The sequence below is a fragment of the Gopherus flavomarginatus genome, chromosome 3, assembly GCF_025201925.1.
Source record: "Gopherus flavomarginatus isolate rGopFla2 chromosome 3, rGopFla2.mat.asm, whole genome shotgun sequence".
NCBI classification, from domain to species: domain Eukaryota; kingdom Metazoa; phylum Chordata; order Testudines; family Testudinidae; genus Gopherus; species Gopherus flavomarginatus.
The window spans coordinates 23277582-23289751 of NC_066619.1; the positions used below are offsets into that span (position 1 = coordinate 23277582).

Sequence of the window (12170 nt, forward strand, 5' to 3'; positions counted from 1 at the left end):
GGAGCACTTTCCTCCCAAGGACTGCAAAGCATTTTACAAACTTTAATCAGTTAGGCCTCATCATTACACCCCATGAGGCAGGTACATTGGGGACTGGTCCTGCTTTGAGCAGCGGGTTGGACTAGATTACCTCCTGAGGTCCCTTCCAACCTTGATATTCTATGATTCTATACATTGTGCACATTTTATAGATGGGTAAACCAGGACTAACAGTAGTTTCAGGCATGATTCTGGTCCCATCTGAGTAAATGGCAAACTTATCATTGACTGCAAGATGGGGAGGACTGGTCAAACAGATAGAATCCAGGAATTCAAACTGCCAGTCTTTATTCCAACCAGTAGATAGATGTACTCTCTCTTTATTGCATGGGTGCATGTGCACCAATATCAGCACACATTAGTAAGGAAGAACACAGCATGTTCTAACAGGGATGCTTTGTAAATTCCCTCATGCAAGTTTAGTGAGCAGTTTGAGCTAAAATTTGCTGTAGCAATATAAAAGGCCCAGTCCTCTGAGATACCTAATATCCTCCTCTCCCATTAAAGTACAGAATCTGGAGGGCACTCAGCACCCTTTAGCAGATGCTCAAGCACACAGGGTTGGACCCGAAATAAGTATCTACTGCATCTGGTGGTTTCCATGACTTTGAGACACAAACATTCTCTCATTTTCCCATCTGTTACTAAAGTGTATTTTGCACTGGACTGTTCTTTTATTCCTATAGTTTAAATTACTATATAACTGTAATGTTTAGTCAACAGTTTTTTTTTATTAGCAAATATCTCTACTAAACCTCTAGATTGGAATTTCTCAAACGGGGGTCCACAAGAGTATTCCAGGGGGTGGGCGGGCCCTGCTGATTAACTCCTCCCCTTCCTTCTCAGTGCCTCCTGCACGCTGGGGAACAGCAGTTCAGCGGTGAGCAGGAGGCACTGAGAGGGAGTAGGAGAAGCAGGGATGGAGCACAATCGGGGGAGGGGGTGGAAAGAGGTGGGGAAGAGGCGGGATGAGGTGGAGTGGGGGCAAGAAGAGATGGGGCAGGGCTGGGGTCTTGGGGGAAGGGATGGAGGTGGGGCGGGACCTGTGGCTGAGCAGGTCTATGAGGGTCTATGAAAATCTTAAATCAAAATGGGGGTCCTCAGGTTGCTAAAGTTTGAGAATCACTGCTCTAGATTATCATTCTGGAATATATCTATTATAAACCAATCTCCATTATATTATTGTCATAAACAGATAGCTAAGGGTTAATGTCTCTTTCACCTGAAAAAAAAGTAACCTGAAGCACCTGACCAGAGGACCAATCAGAAAACAGGATTTTTTCAACTCTGGGAGGAGGGTTTTTTGTGGGCGAGTCCTTTGTTCTTGGTTCTTCTGTCTGCCTGAATCTCTCTCAGCTATGAGGAGGATTTTTCTATTTCCTGCTTTCTAATCTTCTGTTTCCAAGTTGTGAGTACAAAGTTGGGTTTTTCTTTTGTATTTACATGTCTATAGTTGCTGGAGTGCTTTAAATTGTATTCCTTTTGAATAAGGCTGTTTATTCATATTTCTGTTAAGCAATTGACCCTGTATTTGTCACCTTAATACAGAGAGACCATTTGTATGTATTTTTCTTTCTTTTTTATATAAAGCTTTCTTTTAAGACCTGTTGGAGTTTTTCTTTAGTGAGGGACTTCAGGGAAATTGAGTCTGTACTCACCAGGGAATTGGTGGGAGGAAGAAGTCAGAGGAAAACCGGTGTGTGTTAGGTGTACTAGCCTGACTTTGCATTCCCTCTGGGTGAGGGGGGAAGAGAGATTGACTCTCGGTAATTCTGTTCTCCAGGCTGGGAACGGGGAGGGTGGAATCCCTCTGTTTCGATTCACGGAGGTTGCTTCTGTGTATCTCTCCAGGAACACCTGGGGTGGGGGGAAGGGAAAAGGTTTATTTCCCTTTGTTGTGAGACTCAAGGGATTTGGGTCCTGGGGTCCCCAGGGAAGGTTTTTCGGGGGACCAGAGTGCCCCAAAACACTCTAATTTTTTGGGTGGTGGCAGCAGTACCAGGTCCAAGCTGGTAACTAAGCTTGGAGGTTTTCATGCTAACCCCCATATTTTGGACGCTAAGGTCCAAATCTGAGACTAGGTTATGACAATCATAGACATTTATTATATGATATTTAAATTCTCTCACTTGAAAATACTACGCAGGACTTACTTGATTGTGAGGTTAGGTTTTGTTTGTTTTCAAAAAGGAGGACAACTCCAACAAGTATTCATACGTTTCCAAAATTGCCTTTGGATGTTCTCTGGTATGACTGTGGCATTACATTAAATTACAGGCTAAGCCTCCTTAATTTGGAAATAACTAAATTTACAGACCTATAATCCTAACCACTGCCACATTCTCATGGGAACAGAGCTATTCTGTCTTATGATGAAGTCGGTGCAGGGTGTCCCATTTAACATTGTTTCTCAGAGGAACATACAGTTGGTCACCACAGGTCACAGTGACAAACTCCATTCAATCATCTACCAGATCACTACTGAGCACGAGAATAATATAGGACACCACTGTATGATATGAAAATGAGCAAAGCGAACTATCCACAAAAATACCTATAAGTGGTGAAAGAAGTGTGCTGGGTGGTCATGTCTACTGCTAGGGCTAAACCAAGATGTACAAAATGAATGACTTATCAAATATAAGCCAAGTAACACACATACCCTGGAGCAGTGAAGGAACTTTGCTAATACCATTCTAATTTGGCATACCAATAAAACTATTAGGGACTGTTTAAAGGGATTAAGCAGATTAAATATGATATATGCAAGTATCTGAGAGGGTGGAAACATTATAATAATTAAGAGCTATGTCTTATAGAATCATAAAATATCAGGGTTGGAAGGGACCTCAGGAGGTCATCTAGTTGAACCCTCTGCACAAAGCAGGACCAATCCCCAGATAGATTTTTGCCCCAGATGGCCTCCTCAAGGATTGAATTCACAACCTTGGGTTTAACAGGCCAATGCTCAAACCACTGAGCTACCCCTCCCCTGCCCCAAATTTTTTTTTTGAGATATACCAATCTCCTAGAACTGGAAGGGACTGAAAGGTCATTGAGTTCAGCCCCCTGCCTTCACTAGCAGGACCAAGTACTGATTTTTGCCCCAGATTCCCTTAGTGGCCCCCTCAAGGATTGAACTCATAACTCTAGGTTTAGCAGGCCAATGCTCAAACCACTGAACTATCCCCTGCCTCCCCTTCCTTGCAATTAGAATCCAATCAGATTCTAATTGATTTCAGGTGGAGTTCTGGGTGCCTGAGAAATGCAAGATCAAGTCCTGTATCATATTATATGTTTAGCAATGACCAGAATTTATTGTCTATGGATACGAAAGCTTATTATTGGTACATGCTACTTAATTTATTGTTAAAAAAATATAAAAGTAAGGCTTAAAAATACTGGCCATGCTGAAGCACCAACTGCTATTCAAATCTGTTCCTCTGTTCTCTTATGGAAATAAATAAAAGCACCATCTAAAAATAAATACAAACCAAGCTAAGCCAAAGGGCCAAACTCTACACATACTAGAAGAAAAAAAAATACATCTAGTCATGTACAAGGTCACTATGATCACAAGTGAATAATATCAAAATATTCCCTTTGGCCTGGCCCTGCTTTTGGCTCATCTTTATTCATAAGCTCATAATTAAGCCACACCCTACCTCAAGCTTCCATTGGCTTGCTCAGTTTTAGTAGGTGTATTCTGCCAGTGCACTACAAAAGAAACACATTAGCATTAACTGGAGAATATTTTTGTGTTTTAAATTCTTCTGGGAGCAGCCTCGCAGATTGGCTGGTAGCATAAGCTACTACCATAGTGATGCCTCTTGCTTCTCCATCTCAGGCCAGAGGTCAAAGCCTGCACCACATTGGTACCGCTTGCTATTATTGATCAGTGGTAAAGTCTGATAGGGATGACAGCCTCCTCTGCAAGGCAGGATGAGTGAGGTGATGCAACACAGGACAGATGTTCTCTAAATGGAAAAGCAGAGCTCAGAAATGGGGAAGTTAACCCACTATTCAGACTTATTCTCATTGCCTAGGGCCAAATGCTACAGCAGAATGGGGGTAAGTGGGAGACCTCAGAGAGGTTGCGATGAGGGGCTCTTCCTCCCAGGAGCGGCTCCAGGACCCAGCACGCCAAGCACGTGCTCGGGGTGGCAAGCTGCGGGAGGCGCTCTGCCAGTGCCGCAAGGGCAGCAGGCAGGCTGTCTTCGGCGGCTTGCCTGCGGAGGGTCCACTGGTCCCACGGCTTCAGCAGACCTCCTGCAGGCTTGCCGCCGAAGCCGCAGGGGCGGAGGGTCGCCGAAGCCGCAGGGGGACCAGCGGACCCTCTGCAGGCAAGCCACCAAAGGCAGCCTGCCTGCCGTGCTTGGGGCGGCAAAATGCCTAGAGCCACCCCTACTTCCTCCCCTCACAATCCTGAAGGTTGGCAAGAGATGACTGTATACCACTTCCACTGCTACGGTGTTGCAAATTCTAACAATATTAGGTAATTTACTTAGAGCCCCAGCTCCTGGACACAAGTGATTACATGGGAATTACAGCAATAATTTAAAAAAATAAAATAAAAGGATATCCTAGCTAGAGTTTTTTCCATCCTGTGAAAAACAGTGAAAGTTTGAAAAACAAAATTCTTCCCACATCAGGATAAAATGTCCACATTTCAAATGTTTCCACAATATAAATTTCTGAAAATAAATTCATTTTGTTTTGATAAATTAAAAATGTTTCTTTTCAATTTCAATCCTTTCTATTTTTTTAATTTAATATCAAATAAATTTCAAAACAAAACAAATCAAAACTTTTAATTCCAAAAATGTCAAACAAGACATTTTTAAATGGATTTTTTTCAATTTTGTTTCTAAACAAAATGTTGTCAAAATCTGTGCAATGTTATGAAAAAATTCAATTTTTTCAAAATGGCATTTCTTTACAGTAAAGAGTGAAAATACTCAGATAGTGGACAAAAGTTTGAAAACATGACCCAAATGAGCCCTAAAGACTTAGAAACCGGAAGGCAAGCAAAAAGAACCCAAAAGTTACTTTTTTTAAAAAATCTAATTTAAAGCCAATCTCATTACCTTTTCAGCTTGATTAACTGTGATTTTTTAAAGCTTGGGGTAGGCAATACTGTTACTACAGACATGGACTGTGACGCCGCTTATATCCAGGAAAAGTCTTGCCCCACTGCACACAGAGCAGAACAACATTGTTATTGCTGCATTTGGGACCCCTCGAGTGTGGGAGAATTTTTCAAATTGGAGGATTGGGCCAAAAGAATCTGACAAGGTTCAACTAGGACAAGTGTAGAGTCCTCCACTTAGGACGGAAGAATTCATTCACTGCTACAGGCTGGGGACCGAATGGCTAAGTGGCAGTTCTGCAGAAAAGGACCTGGGGATTATAGTGGACAAGAAGCTGGATATGAGTCAACAGTGTGCCCTTGTAGCCATGAAGGCTAACAGCATATTTGGTTGCATTAGTAGGAGCATTACCAGCAGATCAAGGAAAGTGATTATTCCCCTCTATTCAGCATTGGTGAGGTCACATCTGCAGTATTGCTTCCAGTTTTGGGCCCCCCACTACAGAAAGGATGTGGACAAATTGGAAACAGTCCAGCAGAAGGCAACAAAAATGATTAGGGGACTGGGGCACATAACTTATGAGGAGAGGCTGCGGGAACTGGGCTTATTTAGTCTGCAGAAGAAAAGTGAGGGGTATGGTAGCAACTTTCCACTACCTAAAGGGGGGTTCCAAAGAGGATGGAGCTTGGCTGTTCTCAGTGGTGGCAGATGACAGAACAAGGAGCAGTGGTCTCAAGTTGCAGTGGGGGAGGTCTACGTAGGATATTAGGAAAAATTATTTCACCTGGAGGGTGGTGAAGCACTGGAATGGGTTACCTAGGGAGGTGGTGGACTCTCCATCCTTAGAGGTTTTTAAGACCTGGCTTGACAAAGCCCTGGCTGGGATGATTTAGTTGGGATTGATCTTGCTTTGACCTCCTGAGGTCTCTTCCAACCCTAATCTTCTATGGTTCTACCTTCAGGGAGGGCAAACACACCTCAGTATATGGACCTCACACTGCTCATTCTGCTCCTTCAGTCTTCAAACTCTCCACAGTCAAAGGTCGCTCTCTCAATAAGGCTGTCTCATTGATCTGAAAACTCTGCCTCTGAAACACGGACACTTTAAATCCCATTCAGCAGCCTTCCTTTTCTCCACTGCTTATTACCATCTCTCTGTAAAATGTTTTGTGGTACTGTGTTTTAAGGAATTGTATGCAATAATGAGCTCTATTGTACTTTTAAAAGACTAAGCCATGGGGATATGGGGAAGGAAGACAGGAGATTCAGCAGTCGGTTGGGGCAGGGACCAGTGAAGAAAAAAGGACTTAGTCATAGCACCATCCAACCCTTTCCAGAGTGTGTGATGATATACTAATGCTCTCAGGGGACAGCAGTGAGTGGACCGTGACTTCCCTTTGGCTGGTCATCTACATTGGTATATTCTATAATCCCAGATGTAGTTATAGGTTCATTGATTCATCTATTCCAAGGCCAGAAGGGATGACTGTGTCATCTAGTCTGACCTTCTGCATAACATAGGCTGGAGAACTTCCCCAAAATAATTCCTAGAGCAGATCTTTTAGAAAAACATCCAATCTTGATTTAAAAATGGTCAGTGATGAAGAATCCACCACACTCCCTGGTAAATTGTTCCAATGGTTAATTACTTTCACTATTAAATATTTACACTATATTTCCAGTCTGAATTTGTCTAGCTTCAACTTCCAGCCACTGGATCATGTTAAACCTCTCTTGGCTAAATCGAAGAGCCCATTATTAAATATTTGTTCCCTGTGTAGATATTTATCAACTATAATCAAGTCATCCCTTAATCTTCTGTGTATTAAGCTAAATAGATTGAGGTCTTTGAGTTTGTCATTATAAGGCACGTTTTCTTATCCTGTAGTCATTCTCCTTGCTCTTCTCTGAACCCTCTCCAAATAAACATCCTTCTTGAATTGTGAGCACCAGAACTGGGCACAGTAATCCAGCAGTGGTCACATCAGTATCAAATAGAGACATAAAATAACCTCTTTGCTCCTACTCAAGATCCCCTTGTTTATGCATCCCAGGATCTACAGGCTTTTCTAGTCACAGATTCACAAGGGGAACTCATGATAAGTTGATTATCCATCACAACCCCCAAATCTTTTTAGTCACTGCTTCCCAGCATAGAATCCCCCATCCTATAAATATGGCCTACATTCTTTGTTCCTAGATGTACACATTTACATTTATCCATATTCAAACACATATTGTTTGCTTGCTACAGGCACTGACTTTCCAAAGTGCTGGTTGGTGGGGGCAGGGGGCACCATCCCTGGCTCTGCCCTAAGCCCTGCCCCAATTCCACTCCTTCCCCAAGTCCTCACCCAGTTCTGCCCCCTTCCCATAGCATGCCGTGTCCTCGCTCCATCCCCCTCCTGCCCAGAGCCTCCTGCGTGCCATGAAACAACTGATTGTGGCAGGCAGGAGGCACTGTTCTGTGGGGCCCACCGACAGGAGGGAGGCACTGGTGAGGGGTGGGGATGAGCTGATAAGGGAGTAGCACCCATCATTTTTTCCTTGTGGGTGCTCCAGCCCCAGACCACCCACAGAGTCGGTGCCTATGTTGCATGCTCCCCGTTTATCTATTAATCCAAATCTCTCTCAATCAGTAGTCTATCTTCTTCATTATTTACCACTCCCCCAATTTTTGTGGCATCTGCAAACTTTCAGTGATGGTTTTATGTTTTCTTCCAGGTCACTAATAAAAATGTTAAACAGTGTAAGGCCACAACTGTTCCCTGAAGGATCCCACTAGAAACACATCCACTAGTGACAATTCCCCATTTACAGCTAGAGTGGAGGCAGAACCTATGTGCATTGCAAAGCTACATTTTCAAACCACCTATGTGTATACTAAATAAAAGGCATTGTGAAAAGAAAAACAATCCGTCAGCAAAAGAGGTTTTTAAAAACTCCCCTTTGTCTTCTATCATTTATGGATTTCTTTAATGCCTTTCACTAGCACCAAAGTGCTTTCACCATATCACATGCTCCCTCTATGTAATAGCAGATCACTTAGCGCACGCACACACCAATGTAGCTACCTCTGGAAGTGGCTATGTAGAGGGAAGTGCCTCTCATAGGCTAAACATTTTGTCTGAGAGAGACTACATTACTCAGAGGACATTGGTAATTAGATATTCGTTTGCTTGCTGTTTATGTCTTTGTCAAAGGCTCTGGATACATTTATAGACATTAGAAACAATTCTAGTTTTGACAATTTCTTGCAGACAACTGGATATAAAAAGGACATTCCTCAAATTTACAAACATATAATAAAAAGTGGAAACTCAGAGACAGTATCTCTGATCAATAACTACAGGAAGGCCATCCTTAAAGACATAACATCCTTCCCATCAACTTATCTCAGGCAAAGGTCTAAGTAAATAGATGGATTTATGAACCATACCCCAAAGGTTAAACTCTTTCAGATCAACAGGGAAAGTGAGTTCCACAGTCCAAGACCACCCCATTGAGAACATCTGGCCAACACGCCCCAAACATTCTAATCTAGGGGCTGCTAGCTAGGGCATGTTGGCTAATTTTAAATGCAGCCCTAGTTAGTGCATGGCAAGAGGAAGTGTCAGTTATGCAAATCATGCAGGGTTTCATACACCAATATCATTCCCTTGAACTGCACCCCCGTGGAACGTGAAACCATTCACTTCTAAGACATATGCTATAGCCTGGCAAAGATGAAACCCAGCAATGATCGAAAGCCATAATTATATGATGATGTTTTCAGTGGGTTCATAATAGACAAGCATCTATCTAAAAAAAAGAATGTTTGTCACTATTGGTCCCTTTGTTGGTAGTCACTGCAGAGAGGTCAACTATGAAATGGGCCCAGGAATGAATTATCTCCTTACCCCGGTAGGTTGTTCACTCGAGGTTAAGATTAAGACAAATGCTACCAGAGTGATGTGGTTGGAAGCCTATACTGCTACTTCCCAAGCTGCACCCTTCTGTGGCTGGAGAGCTGCTATAATTTAGAAAATGTTACTAGTACACAGGGGTTACCTGCTACAGTACCTAATTCAATGTCACCAGAGCAAGTGCTGAATACGCTGCATCCCATTCACTCCACAGAGTTACTTCCCTGAGTCTAAGCACGAAGCAGACACAGCTGCTGAAAGACTTTGCAAGGGAACACGATAGAGCCAATCAAACGTTAAACATTTCTTTCTGGCTGACTTCAGATACAACTTTTGTAAACAACATGCAACCGTTAAACCAGCTATTCATCTTCTCGATAGGACTGTCATGAATGTTTACATATGTAGTACTATCAGCACCCCATAGCCTACAAATTCCAAATACACACTCTTACACACACACAAAAAATACACACTCGCACTGTCACCACACACTCGCTGACCACAACAGTCACACAAGTGCCATAACACCGCATCCATCATAACACACATGAAGAGACTGTCAAGCATTCTCACAGGATGGAGCCAGGTCTGGGAACTTCACTACACAATATCTGGTGCCACATCAGCAACTGTGGCCACTCTGCCTGGCACAATAGTCCTCAGGAGGCTGCGTGTGTTTGATGATGACACTCACTACCACAATACAACAATCACACAAGTGCCATAATACACCAATCACAACACACAAAGACAAGCACACACTATCACAACACAGTAACCACACAATACAACACACAAGTGTCACACACACAAGAAGATGGTCATACATTCTCATACCAACAAGCACACACCAGCTATCACAACATAATGCACTTCCCCACAAACACAGGCAGTGGCAGTCTCATTCTGGTAACAAGTATACACACACTCATAACACAGTGACTATACCACACAAGACACCGGTGGCACACACTGAGGAGGTGGCAGTCCCACATGCTGGTACCCCCCCACACACACACACGCAGAGGCAGCAGTCCCGGTAACACACACACGGGGGGCAGTCCCGGTAACACACACAAGGAGGCGGCAATCCCGCGTGCTGGTAATACACGAACATACTGTGCTGGTAACAGCACACAGAGGAGAAGGAGGTAGCAGCCCTGGTAACACACACACACATACACGCATAGAAGGGGGCAGTTCTGGTCTCTCTCACACACACACACGCACAGAAGGGGGCAATCCCGGTAATGCGGGCACACACACACACAGGCGGCAGTCCCACGTGCTGGTAACACACACGCGCACAGAAGGGGGCAGTCCCGGTAACACACACACACACACCGACAAGGGGGCAGCAGTCCCGGTAACACACACACACAGGCGGCAGTCCCACGTGCCGGTAACACACGCACAGAAGGGGACAGTCCCGGTAACACACACACACACACACACGCGCGGCAGTCCCACGTGCTGGTAACACACACACACACACAGAAGGGGGCAGCAGTCCCGGTCTCACACACACAGAGGCGCCAATCCCACGTGCTGGTAACACACACACACACACAGGCGGCAATCCCACGTGCTGGTAACACACACAGAGAGAAGGGGGCAGCAGTCCCGGTAACACACATACACAGGCGGCAGTCCCACGTGCTGGTAACACACACACACACACACACACACAGAGAAGGGGGCAGTCCCGGTAACACACACACGCCGGCCCCGGCCCCGCCTCGCTCACCTGAAGCAGGTGGCCAGCTCGCCGCTGGGCTTCAGGCACGGGTACCGGCTGGTGGCGATCCTGTTCTCGGAACAAACCTCCCTGCGGGAGAAGCCGGAGAGAAGAGGCGGCTTTAGCGAGAGCCCGAGGGGCGCCGGGCGGGGGCTGCCAGGTGCGGCGCGGGCTGGGAACTGGCCCCGGTGGGGCGAAGCGGGGGACCCACCTGTCGCGCTCCTCGGGCTCCTCCCGGTAGGTCCAGGTGTGCCCCAGAGCCAGGAGCAGGAGCAGGAGCAGGGCAGCCAGGCTCCGGGGCAGCAGCAGCCGCCGCCCAGCCCCTCCCGGGCCGCCCTGCAGCACCATCAGGCGGGCTCTGCTTTCGCGGCTCCCTCGGCCTCCTAGGAGAGCAGCGCCGCAGCCCCCGCCTGCGAGGAGGAGAGCGGCCCCCTGCGGCGGCACAGCAGCGGCCAGATGTTAGCGCGGGGGCGGCCTGGAGAGGGGCGGCCGCTGCAGCCAGATGCTCCACAGGGGGCAGGCAGCGGTACCCGGGGGCGGCGGGGTCCTAGTCAGAGGCACGGGCAGTGGGGAAAGAGGTAGCCAGATGTTACAGCGGGAGCAGGCAGGGGCAGCTAGGGGACGAGGCAAAGGCTGGAGGTATCTAGATGTTGCGGAGGGGTCAGGCAAGGTAGTTAGGGGGGCTCGGGAACCAGGCAGACGCTGCAGTAGCTAGATGTTGCGGAGGGAGCAGGCAGGGATAGTCAGGAAGGCTCGGGGACCAGGCAGATGCTGTAGTAGCCAGATGTGGGGGGCAGGCAGGGTAGCTAGGGGAGCTCGGGAACCAGGCAGACACTGGGGTAGCCAGATGTTGTGGGGGGGGGGGCAGGCAGGGATAGCTAGGGGAGCTCGGGAACCAGGCAGACACTGGGGTAGCCAGATGTTGGGGGGGCAGGCAGAGGTAGCTAGAGGCTTCAGCAAGAGGTGGGACTGGACGCGGGAGAGAAGTTCCCTGGAGCCCGTGTCCCTGTCCGCAGGCAAGTGCGGAGGCAAGCCGCGCTGTAGCTGAGTGGCTGTCGGGGGGGGGTGTATTTATGGAGTGTGGGGGTCACTTTCCTAGCGCAGGAATCTCCCCGTCTGCCGTTCTTACGCTCCTGTGTTACGCGCGGGGAAATCGCCCTGGCCGTTGTCCGTTCTTACTGACTCGCGATCCGGACTTAGCCCTGGTCTGTTATCTGCCCCGCGATCCTACAGCCGAAGGGAAAGAACGAAACACGTGGGGAAGAGGGGAGGGCGGGGGCGAGAGAGGTCAGAGAAACCCAAAGACTCGGACCGGAAAACCCAACAGTCTAAAGCCGTCCTAGGAGGTAGGAAAGATGAGAGGCTGAGTGTCGGCACATGGCTGCCTTCCAGATC

At 46.8% G+C, this 12170-nt stretch overlaps 1 protein-coding gene across 1 annotated transcript in view; it reads right to left on the minus strand.

Moving 5' to 3' along the window:
• Nucleotides 1–11123, minus strand: part of CCBE1 (collagen and calcium binding EGF domains 1) — a 181248-nt gene extending 170125 nt beyond the window's left edge. Inside the window, exons 1-2 of the mRNA XM_050944752.1 lie at nt 10987–11123; nt 10785–10865 (exon numbers count right to left, since the gene is read on the minus strand). Coding sequence (XP_050800709.1) covers nt 10785–10865; nt 10987–11123 — 218 coding nt within the window. The remainder of the gene's footprint in view (nt 1–10784; nt 10866–10986) is intronic.
• Between the last annotated feature and the right edge of the window lie 1047 nt (nt 11124–12170).